General features: G+C 46.4%; 1 protein-coding gene across 4 annotated transcripts in view; it reads left to right on the plus strand.

Moving 5' to 3' along the window:
• SPTAN1 (spectrin alpha, non-erythrocytic 1) overlaps positions 1-21,062 on the plus strand; it is a 60,394-nt gene that overhangs the window by 326 nt on the left and 39,006 nt on the right. For 3 of the 4 annotated variants that reach the window (XM_007471784.1, XM_007471785.1, XM_007471787.1), the window contains exons 2-11: positions 8,687-8,926; positions 9,899-10,024; positions 14,173-14,313; positions 14,541-14,687; positions 16,043-16,176; positions 16,340-16,484; positions 16,562-16,716; positions 17,403-17,538; positions 19,787-19,888; positions 20,763-20,900. In XM_007471784.1, the coding sequence (XP_007471846.1) occupies positions 8,690-8,926; positions 9,899-10,024; positions 14,173-14,313; positions 14,541-14,687; positions 16,043-16,176; positions 16,340-16,484; positions 16,562-16,716; positions 17,403-17,538; positions 19,787-19,888; positions 20,763-20,900 (1,461 nt within the window). In that variant the 5' untranslated portion in view covers positions 8,687-8,689. Of the gene's footprint in view, positions 1-8,686; positions 8,927-9,898; positions 10,025-14,172; positions 14,314-14,540; positions 14,688-16,042; positions 16,177-16,339; positions 16,485-16,561; positions 16,717-17,402; positions 17,539-19,786; positions 19,889-20,762; positions 20,901-21,062 lie in introns of those variants that run through there. The other variant, XM_007471786.1, reaches the window with a different exon arrangement.

Below are 21,062 nucleotides of genomic sequence, written 5' to 3' on the forward strand. Positions count from 1 at the left end.
GGCCGCGACCGGCTTGTGGTGCGTGGGCTGCGGAGGAGCCGCCGGGCCGAGCCTGGGCGCCGGCCGCTGGAATGTCATTGACTGGGCGGAGGGGGCGGCGAGGCCGCCGGGTCGTTCCCCGCAGCCCAGCCTGGCTGCGGCCCCGCCCTGCTCCATCCGGCTGCGGCAGGTGGGGCGGGGGCTTCCTGGTCCGGATCGTTTCTCCATCCCCCTCTCCGCAGAGCGCTCCCCCCACCGTCCCCAATCCCTTCCCTCAGTGGGGAGCCACTTGTGCAGCTCCTTTTCTCAAATCCCCACCAGCAGTGCCGGCCTAGCCCTTGAAGGAGGAAAATCCGGGAGTAAAGGGCTCTTTGACCTTAATTTCATCCTGTGTGGCGGTTCTTGGCCTTCTCTGGACGGAGAGGTCCGAGACCGGACATCTCCGTTTCTTATCTGTAATAAACATATTTTTCTTACCCAACTGTGATTTGCTTGTAAATAGCAGGTAGGTGCGGCGCTTGCTTTGTATGAGACCCAAACCAAATAACTTAATAGCTTAGAGTTCTTTTTTTTTTTTTCTTGCCCCGAGACCGGGTCTTTCGAGTCAAGGACATAATTATTATTTGTCAAAAATTTTACAGCCATGCCGGTGTTGAATGATAGAGCAGCCTTTTGTTTGAAAGCAGTCCCTGCGAATTTCATTAGATGCTTCCCAAAGAAAATTGCTTTTAAAAGTCTCTGAGGGACTGGGTTAAAATGTATTTTAAACAAAGGGCTTGTCAAGGTTAAGGGCTGAATATGTTTTAAATTAAAAGCTTGAATAGCTCAGGAAGCTGGGTTGAGATGATGCTTGAACTGGCCAACACCTTGTCAAATCTCTTTTGTATAATAGATCCTAAACTATGTAGGCCCTTTGTTCTGTCTTCATCATGGTGTATTAGAAAAACTTACCATGATGGCTGTTAGGGAAGAAGAGAAGAGAGACCATATGAAATATTTTCAGAATGTGTTGAGAAATTGCGTCGTCATAGCAATTGGACTTAACTAAAACAGAATGTGTCAAAGATGGAAGGGTGGGAGTGTCTGCAGCCAGGAAACAGAAAACCTGAAGAAAAGCGGTGGGAACACTCAGCTGTATGAAGCCATCGAGCCAAGGTTCCAACTCATCAGACTAGTCATGTATTTTCCCTTTTGTCTGCAGCTAATGTCAGCTTTTGAAGGGTCAAATTGAAGTCCGAGTTTTAAAAGTGTGCTGCAGGAAAATAAAAACGTGCTGCAGTAAGGGCCTCTGTGCAGGAAATTAACAGTAAGCCTTTTTTAGTAACTGGGCCAGTATTACTCAAAGGGACCCTCAAAGTGTGTTAGCTGTTATCCAGGGACCTAGATGGAGAGCCGAGACTCAGAAGGTGGATTTGCTCTCTGCTGGACAGGTGTGAGGCAGACCTGCAGTAAACGGTCAGCTGGGTAACATTCTCCGATATGCTTTTGGTCTTTGGCAGGGCGTTTGTAGGAATTGAATAATCAGCAACCTGATACGTCACAGGCTCACAATATGAGCTTGTCAAGCAATCTCATGAACAGGTTTAGGTGGGGAGAGCTGTTTTTAAGTATATCTTTTGGTTCCCTGGGTTAGACTTTCCTCTGCTTTTCCTTTACCTGCCTTCTTCCCTTGGGCTCGGGGGCGGCAGTGGGGGGGCGACTGCAGATGCTGAGAAGTGGGTGTCAGGAGTAGTCCACAGTCCTGTCATTGCTGAACCTGCACTAAGGACAGTGGGCACGAATCCGGCCTTGTAATCAATCCTCTGTGGGCTACGCGAGGACTCTGCTAGTCGTGCGGTGGGTCTGCTGCAGCCCATCAGCTGCAGCACCCTGATGGCAAATGGCGACTCCAGGAATGCAGTGGAGGCCCACAGAACTGATCGCTTGGGGCCAGTGGGCAGAAGCAGCTGCCCTTGTACTTCCCTTCCACCTCTTTTGCACACTCCTCTTGTATGGGTTTTGAACAGGAGATAGTATTTTGTGAAGGAAGTGTCCCAGTAAACTAGGCCCAAGGTTGATCTTTGTAGCTTGAGTTCGTTCTTGTTTCTGATGACTTCAAGAAATTATGCTATTTTATTACTGAATGGAAGGGGGTACAGAAATCATCTAGTACTGGGAATCTCAGCTAATGTATCGGAACGTGGATTGGGGGAGTGCACGTCTAGAAAAGGGATATTTAGTATTATTCAGGATTATTTGAAAATTGGGAAACTGAGACCCAGAAGAGGGTATGACGTGGCCAAGGCATCACATCTGCTCAGACCAGAGAACCTTGGTTCTTTCTGCATTTTCAATTCCTGGTTTAGAAGCTCTGTAGAATGAGAAGAGCGCTGGGAAAATAGCTGAAATTTGATTTTTACCTGTATTCATATATTTTTAAACATCTGTTGTCTTCATTGTGAAATGATCGTGTTCAGTTTGCCCTTAGAAGCTTGTTACCTTGCTCTCCGCCCTCCCTCTTCAGACGCCACATTCCTCCATCATGCTGTCATCATTTCGTAAACGCAGAGTCCAGGTATTTGACCGGCATGCGGGAAGTGTGTTACCTTTTCGGTTTTGCCTGGCTTGCAGTGAAGACACATATGTGTCAAAGAGGTTGAGTGATCCAAAGAGAGGGGGAAGAAACCCCGCCTGCATGACCTGTTAAGCAAATTGGTTAGGGTTTGGGCTTTTGTTTGTTTTCTTTGGTGTTACATGAACAAAAGTCTTAGTAGATTTATTCTAAAATTTCCAAAGCCTTTGTTTTTTTACCTTCCTCTCTTTAAGGCATGAATATATTAATTTCTTATCACCCTACTGGTGTCTGCATGTACTGTTTGCTAATTTTTTTTATTGATGGTTACTTGGTTCTTAAAAACCAAGGGACTAAACACATTATCTTAGATATTTAGAAAAAGTCATCTGAAAACATGTAAAAATAGTGTTTTTCAATTTGACAAATATTGTAAACTTGGGTTTGTTTCCTGTTTCCATTGATTTGCGTTTTTTGCCACAATCCTTATAATGAAATGGAACTTGGATTTTCTTGTTTATAGAAAAGCTCACTACCCGTGTTTTTATTTGTGTACAGTTTTTAAGTGTTTGCTAAATTGGACCTTTTTCAGAAAGAAAAATGCTTAAAATTAATGTCTTGATATCCCATAAGCAGAAATATAAGCTCTGCAAATTTCTAGTGATTATGGGTGATAAATCCGAGGCAAGCCCTTTTATAAATCAGACTGGTTACTTGTTTAAACAAGGTTTATAAAAATGGGCACGTTATACCTTTTTCCTATTTTGAATCTCAGTAACAATATTTTGCACTTAAACACCTCTCATCTGGATTTTACAGGTTATAAAAGGTAAGTAGCAGCAAGGTAGTGTTTTGGAGGCATTCAGGAGTAAGTTTTCTCAACCTTGCTTGGCGTTTCTGGATTTTGATGCAGTGCAGTATGAATCTTTTGCTTCTTTAAGCTAAATCCCTGCTCACCTCTGCAGAATCCTGCTAACAAGTTGAAATGAATCAATTTGAAGGCTGACGTGCAGATCTACAATCCTGATTGGAATGCGGTTTAAGCAAAAATATTTCTGTTTTTTCCATGGTTAAAATTCTTAATTTATATATCATTTACCTCTTTGCTTACCCTCAGGTCTACCACTAAAATCTGCAGCCGAGCTGGTTTTGACTTAATTCACTTAATCTGCGAATCAGTTGGCATCAAATTTTATGGTGCTCACCAATTCTTTGGTGCTTTGTTCTCGGGGATCCCTTCCACATCCGTGGATGTAGTCCTCCTGCTTTGGAAATGTAAAATGTGCTGGCTTTCTAAGCCAGGGAAAAAGGGCATTGTTGGTTCTGCGCCTTTGGGCTCTGACTAAGCAACAAAACCAGAACTGATGGATGGTTCCTCTGACATTTTGCTCTGGGTGATGTTTATGAATTTTTCCATAGAGCCAAATGCTCTCTTCATCCTGTTAGTCCTGAAAATCCCTTTCCCTGCAAAACAGTATATCTGAGTCCTGCCTGAGGTCTGAATTCATCTTGCAGTGTTCCAAACGCCCATGTCTGCCACATTCAGCTCGCTAAGATGTCGGCACTCCCAGACCTTTGTTTCCAAATAGGTACTCCTCTTGTCTTCATGACAGTTTTACTGTCTTCTGAGGTTCCAGAGGGAATCTCTTGACTAGTGAATTCTTCCACTCTCCAAGATCTGCGTGAGGGTGTCCTAAGCTACTCACTCACTGCAGGTGCCAAGTGAGCAGAGTTGGAAGCATTTGACCTTTGGTTTGAAAGTGTGTGTCTCCACAGTCTTTTCTGTTGCTTAACAGTGTTCTTCCCACCCACTGCCTCTCCCCGCCCTCCGGAGACAGGCACCTCCCCTTGCACAGTGGTCTTATAGCTTCTGTGGATGAGGGTAAGGCTTTAAAAACTTCCCTAAGTACATAGCAAGAACTGCCTCGAACAGCAGCTGTCTGTTGGCGGTCGTCAGGAAGACAAAGATATTAATTAATGGCTGGCTTCTTTTGTAGGAATCATTTTCCATTGATAATGTGTATAAGTTGGTGTTGGTTATGAGGAGTCATTCTCGTGCATGACTTTGGATTAAACCAGAACTTTCTAGCCGAGATTCATATTTTGGCTTTCTTCTCAGAGATCTAGCTGTATTGTAAGAATGCTGACAAGTTCTTTTTATTTATTACAATAGAGGACATAGTTGTAATTCCTGTTTTATCCTCTGTGCTCAATTCACATTACTTGCTGAATGATACAGCTAACATTTTGACTGCTGCATTGCAGCAGCATTTCAAAATAGCCAGTATTCTCTAATAATTATTTGCCAAAATATGACCTTTTTTCTTCAGTTCCCCTAAATGGGAAGCTGTCCTTAAACAGAGAGTATATTTAGCCCTTCGTCTCCCCTCCTTCATTAGCCACAAACATAGACCAGATTGACAAAATCAGAGTTGAGATAAGCAGTCAATTAATTGCTGTCTTGGAATTTGGCTCCTTTGCGGTTTTTAGGCAGTTAGTGGAATAGATAGATAGGCTGGTATGGTTGGAGATTTTTTTTTTTTTTAATGGCACATTTCCCAAAGTCTTCCTTTCTAGCTCTCAAAAGGTGTTAATCCCATTAAGGCTGGGAACAGCCCAGGGCATTCTTTGTGGAGTCCGCCCTATCAGTCAGCTGCACATTTCTGGCCTGGGGTGGACTTCTTGCAGTGTGCAGCAGCCTCAGGGAACACGGTGCACACAGGCAGAGTCCAGAAAATTCCACTAACTCTCACAGAGTTTTGGGTGAGAGGTCATAGCACCTTTGGATGGCAGTAGTTCTTTGGAGATAGGAGATTTTTTTCCTGTGTTTAATGTAGTCTGTGGAAATGAGCTATTTAGGAGCAAGGAGAAACTGGAACTTGTATAGAGACAGCTCCCTATCAGGAGAGGGGGTGGGGAGGAGCTGCCGTTACCCTGTCATCCTTGGCTCCTGTAATCACGCAAATGAAAACTCTGAGTGCCCACAGCAGTGGGAGAGCACTGCTGACTTTCAGATGCCCAGCTCCCCGGAGACAGCCAGTTGTGACTTGGCCAAGCTCCCACCTACTGGCGTCAGCTGATCTACTGCAGGAAAGAAAAGTCCATTATTGCCTGTGACCAGAGCACTTGGTATAGAATTGACTTGTTCTAGTTCACTGGGGTGACAAAGAGGGCCTTTTAGGTTGGTTAATTTCAGCAGGGCCTCGCTGGACTGTCTCCCTGGATTGGCAGGGTCAGATCAGCAAGCGGAACCCAGGCCGAGGGGCTTGCTCAGGGGGAACCTTTTCAGTATTATTATGTTGGGAATTCTTTTTTCATCAGAAAGGGCTGCTTCCGAATGTGATGGTTTAGAGGTTTCCGTGGCAGCTAAAGGAAATGCAGTGAATCCTGTCATCTGGGGCGGCAGGACAAACACCATAGACATTAAACTAAAGACTGAGGCATCTTGTAGAAAGGCACGTACGGTGGAGCTATTGTTAAATGCATAACTAGCTGTACATTCCTTGGAAATTTCATAAGCAAGCAAATTAGACACACAGTTTCCTACTGTTTCTCCACCTAACTGTTTCCGGAAATCAACAACAACAAAGATTACATTGCTCAATCTCATTATACCGTGAGAAGTATGTGCAAGTGCTTTGTAAATCTGCAGAAAAATGTGATTAAATCAGAGAAGGAGGGAGAGGGAAGGAGCCTTGAGTACAGCTTGGTAAGGAGGCCAGATCCCTGCAGCTTCCTCTTTTCAGCTCCTATTGAGACATGAATGGGAGTTATCCGGACAAGAGGAGAGACAGAACATTCTGGGCAAAGGAAGCCTGAGCAACTGACTTGGAGTCTGAACATTCTGGGCAAAGGAAGCCTGAGCAACTGACTTGGAGTCTTTAGAGAGAATCATGTGTTTGGGAAGAGAGTATTTCTCTGTGCCAAGAGGGTGCGGAGCATGGGTGAGACATAGCAGTCAGGTGTGCTGGGCCAGATTGGAAGGTTCAACTAGAGGTAGATTCTTTCCTCTCTCAGAAGGGAGTGATGAAAGGTTTTAAAGCATGGGAATGACGTGGCAAAGAATATGTTTCTTCTTATAGTCAAACAAATACATTGGACTTTGTGGGAGAAAACCAATAAAGATAACTGGTTAATATGTGGAGAGTAATTTGGAAGGAATGGTGATAGGGCTAAAATCCCCTCACGTTCTCTCCCTAGGAAGCTAGGTCTCTTCGTAGAAAAGATAGGCCTCAGAGTTGGTTAGGTGCAGTCGATAACTTTTCTTGACACCTCTTAAAGCTGCTTTTCTCTCTGCAGAGCAGGAAACTTTGCCCCGAGCTTAGCAGTGTTGTTTATCTCACAGCTGGATGGGGGCAGGGAGTGGGGGGGGCACACAGTGGCTTCCAGACCTAATCCTTAGCCAGCCTATCCTTTCCCATCCGCTGGGCCAGGCGAACAGGGTAACGGGAAGAGCTGTCAAATATGTTTCCTGGGCAGCACAGTTTTTATATCTTGTATAAATTATGGAACAAGAGCTGTGAGAGACCATAAAGCTTATCTGGTCTGCTTTTTTACCAGGTCACAGACCCTTCTCTGTAGAATGTAATTTTAAAGTTAGAAGGGTCTTGGGACCATCTCATTTTCAGCTGGTGTTTTCAGTCATTCTGGGAAATTGAGACACAGAGAGGGAAGGCAGCTCGTACAAGGTCACATGTTACTGACAAATTTACATGCTGTTTGTCATTAGTGTGTACCTGTTTCCTTCTGTGGGTCCTTCCTTGGTTGAGGATAAAATGGCTTATTCCTGAGAGAAGAGCAGGGAGCATATTCTGGGTTTGTCCCATAAATAGGTCAGATTTTCTTTTTGACATTAAAGGCTGGTGAAACTGTCCAGATCTGAGAGTTTAAAGTTGGGGTAGATTGAATGCTATGGGGAAGTACCACCTACTCAATTAGCCTGTGTTTGTTGTTAACTGGAGCAGGTAAGAGTCAGGTAGGATAAATCTTTCACCACACCTTTTTTTTTTAAGATATGCTGTGATTTTCTTTTAATTCTGTGCATTTGGATGAAGCAAAGCCTGTTCATTGCCCAGCCTGAAGGAGATTGTAGGATTGCCTTTTTGGGGTGACTGAGAAACCCACTACTTTAGGTAAATTCTATTGGATTTTGATGTTAAAGACTCAGTTACTGGGCTTCCCTGGTGGTGCAGTGGTTCGGAATCTGCCCACCAATGCAGGGGACACGGGTTCAAGCCCTGGTCCGGAAAGATCCCACATGCCGTGGAGCAACTAAGCCCGTGCACCACAACTACTGAAGCTCACGTGCCGCAACTACTGAAGCCTGTGCACCTAGAGCCCGTGCTCCACATCAAGAGAAACTACAGCAGTGAGAAGCCCACACGCCGCAACTAGAGAAAGCCCACACGCAACAGTGAAAAGCCAACGCAGCCCCCAAAAATAAATTAATTAAAAAAAAAAGACTCAAGTTACTTGATAATCATTCCCTTTTCTTCAGTGAATAACAGACTGAGATCTAGAAAGGTAGAAAAGCTGAATTAAGAGTAAATGTTTTCAGGCTTCCCTGGTGGTGCAGTGGTTGAGAGTCCGCCTGCCGATGCAGGGGACGCGGGTTTGTGCCCCGGTCCGGGAAGATCCCACATGCCGCGGAGCGGCTGGGCCCGTGAGCCATGGCCGCTGAGCCTGCATGTCCGGAGCCTGTGCTCCGCAACAGGAGAGGCCACAACAGTGAGAGGCCCGTACCGCAAAAAAAAAAAAAAGTAAATGTTTTCTAATCTCCACACCATGAAATGCACAGATCAGATGAAAGGACTGTTGAATGGATTTCTCAGTAATTCTTTGAGCTCCAAAGTTGGTGTTTCCTTTGAATTCTCAAGGCTCTGTAGAATTGACAGTGTAAACTATAGTTCTCCCCTTCACGTTTCTCGCCTGGTCTCATTGCAGTGTCGGTGAGGCATCCTCTGAGAGGCCCACTTGGGCAGCCATTTTTTACAAGGGAATGGGGCCTGGGCTTCAGTCTTAGCTCCTGAGAAGGGACCAGTTTCAATTCATTTGTCTGCTTGGGCTCTCATAATTCTTTATTTCCTTCCAAGAGGCTAATGCCATTAAGTCTATTTTGGTGTCATGTGCTTACTTCAGGACTTTCTGTCTTTTCAGAAAATGGACCCAAGCGGGGTCAAAGTGCTGGAGACAGCAGAGGACATCCAGGAGAGGAGGCAGCAGGTCCTGGACAGATACCACCGCTTCAAGGAGCTTTCGACGCTTAGGCGCCAGAAGCTTGAAGATTCGTACCGATTCCAGTTTTTCCAAAGAGATGCTGAGGAGCTGGAGAAATGGATTCAGGAGAAACTGCAGATTGCATCTGATGAGAACTATAAAGACCCAACCAACCTGCAGGTGTGTCTGAGGTGCCTGCCAAAACTCAGAGCTCAAATGTCTTTGCCCCAAATTTATACAGAGCTAATTATGACCTTGAGAGATTGAATGTAGATCAGACATAGGGAAGGACTAACTCACTCTTCTGAAAAGCCCTTAGTGATTGTATTAGTGAGCATGAATGTAGAATCCTGCAGGTTTTAATTTATCTTTTGTGGATGCTTTTAGCTGATGGTTCTCAATCCGCTGCCTTACAGCCATTGGTGGTCCTTCATCATTTCTCAGGGAGGGTCTGGTTTGATCTCTTGGAATATGTGTTTTTGAGAAAGGTATGCTAACAGTGTTGTTGCTGGTGAAAATTTGTATAGCTGTTTTAAAAAAAAAGCCTTTCTTCTTGTTGATTTTGGTGAAAGACTTTTTTTTAGCAAGTGGAACAGTGGTTGTACCCATGGTTCTTTTACTATGCCAAAGTCGTCTGAGAAGAGAAAATGATGAACGCTGGTTTAGGTGCAGGCCCTGCCCAGCTCAGCATGTGAGTAAAGAGAGGTATTGAGAAATGGAATGTATCAAATCAATCAAAGAGTATGGCTTCTAAAGCAGGCTAAAAAATGTCATATCATGAATGAATGTGAATGGATTAGTCGAAGATAAACAGTACATGCTAAGAAGGCTCTCAGTATAGTTCTGTATTTCTAAAAGGGATTGGATGTCCATAAAGGCTCATTTCCTGATACACAAGAAAATTACGATATTTTGTAGCATCTTTTGCTGTCTGCAAAGCTGTGGTCCTCAATGGCCAAGCTTTCAGAGGGCAAGTATAGATGCAGGCAGAGCATTTGAGTAATTGAACCGGTAGGGGGATGGTTGGGAGGCTGAGTGAGGCGGCCATAGAGAGAGGGAGTGGGATGCAGGAGGGGAGGAATAATAGGGAGCTGGGCACAGAATGACGCGTGCCAAGGAGCACGTATGGCTCATTTCACGGTCCACCGACAGGGCAAGCTGCAGAAGCATCAGGCCTTTGAAGCTGAGGTGCAGGCCAACTCGGGAGCCATTGTGAAGCTGGATGAAACCGGCAACCTCATGATCTCAGAAGGGCACTTTGCATCTGAAACCATCAGGGTGAGTAAGAGCCGTGCCTGGTGTGGATGGCCTTCCTCTCTGGTTGGTAGAGGAATGTGGATTCATGCTTACGTGTAAATTTGGGTGCCTAAAAAGATAGATTTTTCTAGCTTTTTAAAGGAACTTGTGAAGTATCCTGATGGAGTTACCCAACTCCTGCTTTTGTAATATGATGATTCAGTAGGTCTATAAACAGGCGTTTGTGTACTCAGTGAGGAAATTAATGTTCTTTTTGTAGAACAAATTAAGATGCAATTAGACTTTAAAGAAGACTGCATATATTAAACTTTTAACATTTTCAGATGGTAATTGGATGGGAGAGCATATTAGTGAAATTGGTGAATTTAGGGATTAGGACACAAAGATAAACAGGATTAATCACAGACACTATAAAGTTCTCTGTCGGAAAGCTTGCTCTCTGGATCTTGGTGCCTTGCCCCAGGAGGGATTTACTGAGGTCTGGTCAGCAAGCCTGTTAAAGGTCCAGCTGTGAGGAATGGCGTGTGGTACCCGTTGGTCGGTGACCGTGGCGACATAGCTTACTTGGAAGCAGGAGTCCTCAGACTTGGTCTGGCTTGCTTGGGTGCCATTTGTCGAGGCTGGGGCAATAATTGGTCTTTCTCTGTTTTGTTTCACATTTCCAATACCAAGGTATTAAGGGCAGACAAGCCTCTTGAGGATGAAGTGCGCACGCTTAGTCTCTCATAGCTGGATGCTCTCACCTATCTTTTGATTTCCTTCTTATCTGTCTTTGTGTTTTGTTCTTTGTCATCCAAAGTCTCGTTCCATTGAGGGACCAACCTTTTCAGCCCTTGACCTGTCGAGGCAGGCCCAAAGACTAAGATGAAAGCCACAGCTAGAAATGTCTCATCCTCTGCTGTTCCCTGAGATGCACAGCGGAACATCCACAGGGATTTCATTCCCTTAGGTTCTGGTCTAGTAAATACTTACTGTGTCTCCTTTGCTCTAATATACTCTGCTGTCTTACACTGAAGACTTGCAATTAGCCTTAAGCTTATTATTAGTAATAAACTATTACTAGTAATGATTGTAAACAGGCAATAAAAGTAAATTCTAAATGCTATATGCCAACTATTTAATTACTGCATTCAACCCATGCAGGCAATATAATGCGTGTCTATGCAATTAAATACAAAGACGTGGGACTTCCCTGGCGGTCGGGTGGTTAAGACTTTGTGCTTCCACTGCAGGGGGCGTGGGTTTGATACCTGGTTGGGGAACTAGGATCCCGCATGCTGCGTGGCGCGGCCAAGAAAGTACAAAGATGCATCTGCTCATTTCCCCACTCTTTTGTATAGAGTCTTACTGTAAATGAAATCAGCCAGAGTGCCGATTTGCTGATTCAGCTGCTCTGTATTAGTTTAACCAGGTTACAGGCGGGGAAATATGAGAAATAGATCAAGTGTTTGTCTTTAGTAATTAATGTGGGGGAGGGAGACCCAAAGCTCTCTTCATTCCCCTCTTCCCTGTTTAGAGATCTTATTAAAGCAGCATTTAAGGGACTTCCCTGGTGGCACAGTGGTTAAGAATCCGCCTGCCAATGCAGGGGATACGGGTTCAAGCCCTGGTGCAGGAAGATGCCACAGAGCAGCTAAGCCCGTGCGCCACAACTACTGAGCCTGTGCTCTAGAGCCCGTGCGCCACAACTACTGAGCCTGCGCTCTAGAGCCCGTGCGCCACAACTACTGAGCCTGCGCTCTAGAGCCCGTGAGCCACAGCTACTGAAGCCCACGCGCTCTAGGGCCTGTGCTTCACAACTAGAAGCCACTGTAATGAGAAGCCCGCTCACCGCAACGAACAGTAGCCCCCGCTCGCCGCAACTAGAGAAAGCCCGCGTGCAGCAACAAAGACCCAACGCAGCCAAAAATAAATAAATTTATCAAAAAAAATTTTTTTGAAACTACTGTTAGCTACTATTTGTTGAGAAGCTGTTAATGGCTATTTATGTGTGAACACTTTGCTAGGACTGTTACATGCGTTATCTGTAATCTTCACAAGAAGCTTGCAAGGTAGCCATAGTATAGAAGGGTAGAAGCTGAGGCTCAGGGAATTTTGAGCAACTTGCTCAGGTTCCCACAGCTAATAGGTGACAGAACCAGTGTTTCAGTCTACTCCTTTCTTCAGTTACAGTTATTCACTTTATTTTCCCAGCCCGAGTTTCATTCCCATCAGCTTTCCTTTCTTTTCCCCCAGCTGCTTCTCTGAAAGCTGCTGCTGGCTCAGGCCCCTCTTGAGAACCTGGCCTGAGCCAGCCAGGATTCTCCTCCACCCTGCCAGCTGCCCACGCGCTCCCTGAGCGCGCCTGCCTCCCTGCCCACTCACGCTCTCAGACCCCAGCAAGCTTGTGAAACTGGCCTCTGTCAAAACTGCAGTATTGACAAGAGGAGACATACTGGGAGTGGGAAAGTTGTTCCAGGCCTGGCCCCAATTCTTCCCTCGAGGGTATGGAAATGAGTTTTGTGAGAGACTGACGGCTGACTTGTAGGTGAGGATTTTCTTGAGGCTTCTGCGGCCTAATTTTAATTTGAGCAAAGGGGGGACTTCCCTGGCAGTCCGGTGGTTAAGGCTCCACACTTCCACTGCAGGGGACGTGGGTTCGATCCCTGGTTGGGGAACCAAGATCCCGTATGCAGCGTGCTACGGCCAAAAAATTTAAAAACCAAAACAACAAAGGGTTCTCGTTTAATCCCTGCGTTCGTGCTCCCAGGTCCCACGGTCATCCTGTCTTGGTGATTGACCTGGCCCAGGAATTCAGTAGCTTAGTTTGGCAGGCAACATTAACATAGAGGAAGGTGGGCGGGGTGTGAAGACTGTTTGTGTCCTGGATAACCTGTCTGTCACCGGTTTAGACTTTCACACCGTACCGGACGGCGTGGCGCCCCATAGTGACCGCCACCCACATTGGCTCCCACATCCGAGTAGGTGGAGTATTGACTTGCTGTTGGTTGCCTTTTCCCCCTTGCCTGGGAATGCCTTTCACTTCCTTCTCAGTGGTGGACTCCGGTTTGAACCATCAGCGATGGAAGTGATTGTAGTGGTGGAAGTGAATTGTGTGAGCCTTTATTTTCCTCCCAGTGCTTTCTCCTTTCTAAATGAACCACCAATACTTGCTCCTAAGAGAATCCACCCATGTTGACTATACCGTGGCTTTCAACTTTTCAGTTTGCGGGGAGTGGCATCTCAACGATGGGTGGATCCCAGGTTTCTCTCCTGGTAGTGTTTGTGTTTGTGTCACTTGTTTCTGTCTGTGTTATACAGAAACTCCCAGTATCTTGGGTAGGCAAAATCAACACCTAGAGATTGGGTTAGAATGCCAGACTGCATCGCCTAAGCTTGAATTGATGATAATCCCTCTAGTTCTTGACAAGTCCTTACTAGGACTGTGCCATGAGAACCCAAAATGCTGGGAAGTGACTGTTTGGACCTGTGGCTGCCACCTGGGCGCAGCTTGATGTAAACCTCACTTGGGCTGTACTGTATGTACCACAAGCTGCATCTTTTCACGAAGCACCGAAACAGCTTCTGCCAGGAATCCTCTTTGATAGCTGATTGTTTCAGGACCCCATCTTTTTACCTTTATACTAAGTTTTTCTTCTTTACTTGTGCCTCATAGTTATTTCTTTAAACATATGATGCCTATGGGACCTCTTGTTTTCTCCCCTTTACCTCTGTGAATTCAGAACACACACTTAAGTGATTCGTGCTGTGGTTGCATGATCACACCTCATCTTTCCCTCCCCAATAGTCTTATGACCTAGAAATCCCACTGTAATAATTTAACAGTTAATATAACTAAAAACATTACCTAAATACTTACCAAATAATGTGATGTCAATAATAACTGATAATTATAAAATAATAGTAAATTCCTTGGCATAAACTAGAATACATCTACCTACGAAAGGTCAGTTATTTTGTACTTTAAGACCTACCAAACCACTGTGAAGTGTACGCATTTTCCTCTTCTCAGTTAACTTTACAATTTCCCCTCAGTGTAGGGACTATCTGTCTTTTTTAAAAGACTTGTTCAGAGCTCTGTGAGGTTTCTAACTTGTTGGAACTCTGTGGAGGAGCCAGATCCCACAGAAAAGGTTGTAATCTGTGGGGTTGGGCTCTTTAACCTCCAGACTCGTTTGATGGAGCTGCACCGCCAATGGGAGTTACTTCTGGAGAAGATGCGGGAGAAAGGAATCAAGCTACTGCAGGCCCAGAAGCTGGTGCAGTTCTTACGAGAATGTGAGGACGTGATGGACTGGATCAACGACAAGGTACGTTTGAGAAGGAAGGTGTGCTGGGGAGGCCTTGAAAGAAGGGGACGGGACCCCTCCACGTCTTCAGCTGAGAGCCGGCAGAGCGGCAGTGCAGCACGCAGAAAAAACTGCGTCTGCCGAAGCTGCCACGGCCCCTCCCAGAGCCCGTTTTGTGATGGGGTTCTGGAAGCCATTGTTCCCAGGTGTTTTCTGGTGACTCTGGCTCTGTTGTGGTCCCTGAATAGGAGGCAATTGTGACTTCTGAGGAGCTGGGCCAGGACCTGGAGCATGTGGAGGTTTTACAGAAGAAATTTGAAGAGTTCCAAACGGACATGGCTGCCCACGAGGAGCGGGTTAATGAAGTGAGCCAGTTTGCCGCCAAGCTCATTCAGGTAAAGAGGGACGTGCCGTGTGCTTCTCACAGCATCGTCACATTAACTTCCTTTACTTGAGCATTCACGTAACGGACCGTCATTACATTAACTTTTCCAGAAGAGAAGTTTTGATTGGGTCCCTGATTTCTGAGTGAGCAGGTTTCGGTAAGCATGTCTAAGAGTTCTGTTTAGGTCTAAGTAAGGCGGCAATACTGATCACTCCTAAATTGGAAAATGCTTTCTAACTTGTGGCCATGGGCAGGAAGGGCAGAGTTCCTTTGATCTGTTTCCTTCACCCACTTTCAGGTAGGGCTGAAGCTTTTATTGGGCTGCTGAAGCTGGGTGTCGGGGTTTCTCAGACTAGGGTGTGGTGGTGAAAGCTTCGTAGGGTTGGCAGACGTCCACCACTGCCTGATTGCTCTTCCCTTCCTTTTTGAGTCGGAGCTTCCCTGGGCTCCCGGGAGCCTGGGGAGCCCTGTGATGAATGGCTGTCCACTGGGAGCTCAGGAGCCATTAAGAGGGGAGTGGGGCAGCCCCTCCTAGTTGGATGCATGTGCGGTCCTATCACTGCCGCTTTATTCTCACCTGCTGCCACAGGGCTCCGGAGACATCGAGTAGGATGAACTCGAGAGTTTCTGCTTTAGGGAAAACTTGATTTGGGGGGCGGGGTACACATTTTATGTATGTAGATCCTTCGGCACCGGTACTCGGTCCCTTTTGGATCCAGGCCAGCATTCCTCAGATGTAATCTCACCCTTCCAAGTGGCGAGTGAGCTGCCCCCGGAATCCTGGGCCGTCCCAGGGTTGTGCTGAGGAGAGCAGGCAGGCCAAGCCCGAGATCTCACAGGTGGATCCCGCAACCCGGAAGTGCTTCACCTTATTACTTTACATGTTATTTTTATTTAAACAAGACAGAATGTGGTTAGTGGGGAAGAATACTTTGAAAGGAATATCTCCAGTCTGAAGTCAGGAACAGACCTGGAAAACCATGTGTCTGGGCAGGAATACTTATTAATATCCTCGTGACGTTTGAAACAGTGAACTTTGGAGCAGCTGGGGCGAGCGGTGCGTTGACAAGGCCGCCGCAGAGGTGCAGCTGAAGGGCCTTAACTAAGCAGGGGGTTTGGTGCTGATGCACAGAAAGAGACTCGCCCCACAGCTCCAGGGCGCAGAGAATGGCTCTCGCCTTTTTATAGAGCAAGAAATGGAAGCTCTTTCTGAATGAGCTTCCCTTCATTCCACACAAAAAGCCAGTGTTTCTTTAGAACAGTAAGGTTTGCTGAGGTGGCCGTGTCAGGGAGCCAAGGCCAGGCGCGCAGTTGGTGGGGCCAGAGGTGCTGGTCTGAGCGCAGTCTCTGCCCTTCCTGGCTCAGGAGCAGCACCCCGAGGAGGAGCTCATCAAGACGAAGCAGGATGAGGTGAACGCAGCCTGGCAGCGGCTGAAGGGACTGGCCCTCCAGAGGCAGGGGAAGCTGTTCGGGGCAGCCGAGGTTCAGCGCTTTAACAGGTACCGAGCTGAGGGGCTTGCGGGAAGGGGTCTCCTGGGGTGCGTGGTGAGGCCCAGGGCGAGGCTAGGAAGATGTGGGGCTGACTGGGTCTTGGCCCCGCGTGGCGTCCCAGTCCCAGATGGACGTCGTAACTGTGGATTAACAGGTGCCTCTGTGCTGTAGGGATGTGGACGAGACCATCAGCTGGATTAAGGAGAAGGAACAGTTAATGGCCTCTGATGATTTTGGCCGGGACCTGGCCAGCGTCCAGGCTCTGCTTCGGAAACACGAGGGTTTGGAGAGAGATCTCGCTGCGTTGGAGGACAAGGTGGGTTTTGAAGGCAGCTGACTCTATAAGTGAGTTAGCCTGGTCAGGAGAGCAGCCCTGACAGAGTGTGTCTGCAGGTCAAAGCTCTGTGCGCCGAGGCCGACCGCCTGCAGCAGTCCCACCCTCTGAGCGCCACCCAGATCCAAGTGAAGCGAGAGGAGCTGATCACCAACTGGGAGCAGATCCGCACCCTGGCCGCAGAGAGACATGCACGTCTCAACGATTCCTACAGGTAGAAATGCTCCTCCAGGGCCCCGCAGCCTGTGCCAGGGGGCTTTTGTTTTAGAGGCGAGAGGAAGGCAGAGTTGACGTCAGTTCTGTCTGCTGAGAAACCTTCTGTATAGCTTGACAGCTGTCCGCTAGTAAGAAAAGGCAGATGACTTTTCCTTACTGTATTTGTTGTATATTTTTATATTGTATATTAATATATTTCTGTGTTATATTTGGAGACTGGAAACTTTGTAGTGTTTGCATATACACACATAATATTTATAACTTTATACATATCTTTTTTCTATCCCATATCACTGTGTTAGAACCAATAGAAATGGAAATAATCTCTTTAGCAATCTGAGCATCATGTGAAATACTCTGTTAAAATTGAGTAAATCAGGGATTGAAAGGGAGAGAATGCTTCTTACTAATAACTAAGGGTTGAACTGGGGAGTGACAAGGAAATTGAAAATAAGGGACAAGCTTGGGGAATTATAGTGATGGACAGAACCTAAATTTTAGAGGCTTGATTTCAGCCTTCTGCTTTCCTTTATAGTCTAGATTGAAAGAGTCCCATGTTTCCGAGGGCTAGAGTGTGTATGGCTCGTTAAGACGTCCGAGGACATGAATTCAGAGCTCTAGGGTGGCATCTTCCATCTGGGGCCTCCCCTGGAGACCTCTCCTCACTGACCTTTGGTTTCCCAGGCTTCAGCGCTTCCTTGCCGACTTCAGAGACCTTACCAGCTGGGTCACTGAGATGAAAGCCCTCATCAATGCAGATGAACTTGCCAACGATGTGGCTGGGGCCGAAGCCCTGCTGGATAGGCATCAGGAGCACAAGGTACGGTCTTCCAAAAGTAAGGCCATGAGCTTAACAGGGCATCACTGTAGCTCTGTCACTTATAGCCAGAAGTGGCTGAAACCTTGCTCACAGGTAGCTCTCACCATAGGGATTGTGGCTGGTTTTGCCTTTGGAGACTTGCTTTACCTTCTTCTAATAGATGGTTAAGGGAGTTACATGTCAGGAGAATAACTATGGTTCGTAAAAGCAAAGGGCCAAGCTTTGGCAAGGTGGAGGTGCTCCTGTTTTCCACGTGTATCCTGTGCCACCTTAAACAGTGTCTTTGTTTAAATGCTGAATTTCATAGTTGGTTTGAGTGAATTTAAGTTTAATGATTTGCTATTTCCCCAGAGAGCGTCCATGGGAAACTAGTTTTATGAGATCTGAATAGGCTCTACCTTAAGAAGAAGGGGTTTCTATGGCTAAGAAATTCTGGAAAACACTGTTAAACAAGATTTTTTAAATTATTATTACTATAGGTGTTCTGAGAGGTGCTAGATATAAAAAATTAATATACAACAGTCAGATATGCCCCTCTGCACTAGCAGCAGTTAGAAGCGTAATTTTTAAAAATCCTACTTATAATTGCATCAGAAAATATAAGATACTTGGGAATAAATCTGACAGAAGTTGTATAAGACATCTGTGGAGAAAGCTGTAAAGTTTTGATGGAAGAAAAGAAACACTGAATAAAGGGATGGGCAGGGATGGAATGACCTCTTATAAAGGTACAAATTCTCCCCAAGATTTATACATTCAGTGCAATTCCAGGCGAAGGCCTTTATTTCTGGAATGAGACAAGATGATTTTTTTTTAAAAATTTATTTTATTTACTTATTTATTTTTTCGCTGTGTTGGGTCTTCGTTACTGTGCACAGGCTTTTCTCTAGTTGCGGCAAACGGGGGCTACGCTTTGTTGCGGTGCGCAGGCTTCTCATTGCAGTGGCTTCTCTCATTGTGGAGCACAGGCTCTAGGCGCACGGGCTTCAGTAGTTGCGGCACGCGGGCTCAGTAGTTGTGGCTCACAGGCCCTAGAGCACAGGCTCAGTAGTTGTGGTACATGAGCTTAGTTGCTCTGCAGCATGTGGGATCTTCCCGGACCAGGGATAGAGCCCGTGTCCCCTGCATTGGCAGGCGGATTCTCAACCACTGTGCCACCGGGGAAGCCCGACAAGATGATTTTAAAATTAATTTGGAAGAAAAAAAACATCAAAAACAGCTGAGATAATTATGAAGAACAGGGGAGGGACTCACCCTACCAGGTATTATAAAATCATAAACAGATCCATCTGGCAGGACTTCCCTGGTGGCACAGTGATTAAGAACCCACCTGCCAATGCAGGGGACACGGGTTTGAGCCCTGGTCCAGGAAGATCCCATATGCTGCACAGCAACTAAGCCCGTGCACCACAGCTACTGAGCCTGGGCTCTAGAGCCCACGAGCCACAACTGCTGAGCCCGTGTGCCACAACTACTGAAGCCCACGCACCTAGAGCCCATGCTCCCAGCAAGAGAAGCCACCACAATGAGAAGCCTGCACACCACAACGAAGAGTAGCCCCCGCTCACCACAACCAGAGAAAAGCCCACGTGCAGCAACGAAGACCCAATGCAGCAAAAATAAAATAAACTAAGTTTATTTAAAAAAAAAAGAATCCACCTGCCAATGCAGGGGACACGGGTTCGAGCTCTGGTCCGGGAAGATCCCACATGCTGTGGAGCTACTAAGCCCGTGTGCCACAACTACTTAGCCTGCGCTCTAGAGCCCATGAGCCACAACTGCCAAGCCTGCGTACCACAACTACTGAAGCCCGCGCGCCTAGAGCCCGTGCTCCGCAATAAGAAGAGCCACCATAATGAGAAGGCTGTGCGTAGCAACGAAGACCCAATGCAACCAAAAATAAATTAATTAATTTTTTTAAATGTTAAAAAAAAAAATCCATCTGGCACAAGAAAGACCCGAAATAGACCAATGGAACAGAAGACAGAGAGCTCAGACCCTATAGATGTGTGGAAAGTAGACAGTTTGACAGGTGGCACAAAAAGCCCGTAGGAAACAGACTTCTTAATAAATGATGCTCTCCTGTTTGATGACCTAGGCTGTTATTCGGAAACCTGGCCTTATCTTTGATTTTTTTTTCCTCATTCTAGATGTGATATTCCTGATTTGTAATGGTTATGTGAAATTCAGTAACTTCCTCTTTTACAAGATGCTGGGCATAAATTGTCCTTCCTCCCCCCCCCATTAGGGTGAAATTGACGCTCATGAAGATAGCTTTAAATCTGCCGATGAGTCTGGACAGGCCCTGCTTGCTGCTGGTCATTACGCCTCAGATGAAGTGAGGGAGAAGGTAAGAGAGGAGAAAGACTCTTTTACTAAGTCTCCGAAAGCTATTATCCAGCCTTAAATATCCAGACGCTGCCTTCACCCTGGTGTGTGAGAAAAATTACACAAGAGATTCCGCCTGGAAACAGCAACTCCAGAGATTTAAAAAGAAGATGTGTGGTGATTGATCAGGGAGAGAAAGTTCCATTTGTTTGGGATACATGCAACACATTTCCTACTTAAAGGGGGCTTTGCAGGGAGCTGAGTCCTGCATTAGTAGTTGGAGCCAAGAGGAAACAAATTTGTATTATTTGTATGTGTGTGTATAATTCCAGAGTTTCAAAGTATCTTTATGAAGATGCTTGAGGAACATTAAATAACGATATATATTTTTAACATTATAGAGACCAAGAAGAGACATTTCAAAGACACACTTTATTGTCATTAACTTGAGAGCCTAAAAATTAAGCCTAGGGCATTCATGGGTCTAGTCAGCATATTCTGGGGAGTACCCACTCAGTTGACATCTCTCACCTAAGAGCCTCTACTCCATTTATGCTGCCTCACTTTTACATAGATGCCCTTTTTCTTCTACCTAGGGGTTTATTTGCCATTTTTGCCTAACATTATTTGTGATAATGTGGCAGTAAATTAATTCTAGATTCATTCGAGCAGGGCCATCCGTCTTAGGTTTAACATAAACTTTCAGCAAGCCGCTCAGGATCTGTGGTTTCTTGTGGTTTGCCTGACACGTGCAAGGAAATGTTCTCCTTCCCTTATTTGAATCGGAGCAGAGGCCTGAAGGTTGGCAGAGGGTTGGAAATGCCAGGGCAGCCTCTGTGTCTGCCCAGCAGCCGTGGGCACTGAGGTTCCCTCCACCTGCCTCGTCTCCCTCCCAGCTGACCATCCTCTCCGAGGAGCGGGCCGCGCTGCTGGAGCTGTGGGAGCTGCGGCGGCAGCAGTACGAGCAGTGCATGGACCTGCAGCTCTTCTACCGCGACACTGAGCAGGTGGACAACTGGATGAGCAAACAGGAGGTGATTGCGGATGGGGGCTGGCTGCCTGCGCCGTCTGCTGCTCGGTTAGCGCGTTCTGTGCGGGGATCACCACTCGTTCAGTTCTGCGTCAGGTGGAGGGGTTGCCAGCTTCTGTGGGCTCTGCCGGCACGGTCCTTGCTGCCGAGATCGAAAGCCCCTCAG

The sequence above is a fragment of the Lipotes vexillifer genome, unplaced genomic scaffold (assembly GCF_000442215.2).
Source record: "Lipotes vexillifer unplaced genomic scaffold, Lipotes_vexillifer_v1.1 scaffold98, whole genome shotgun sequence".
NCBI classification, from domain to species: Eukaryota; Metazoa; Chordata; class Mammalia; order Artiodactyla; family Lipotidae; genus Lipotes; species Lipotes vexillifer.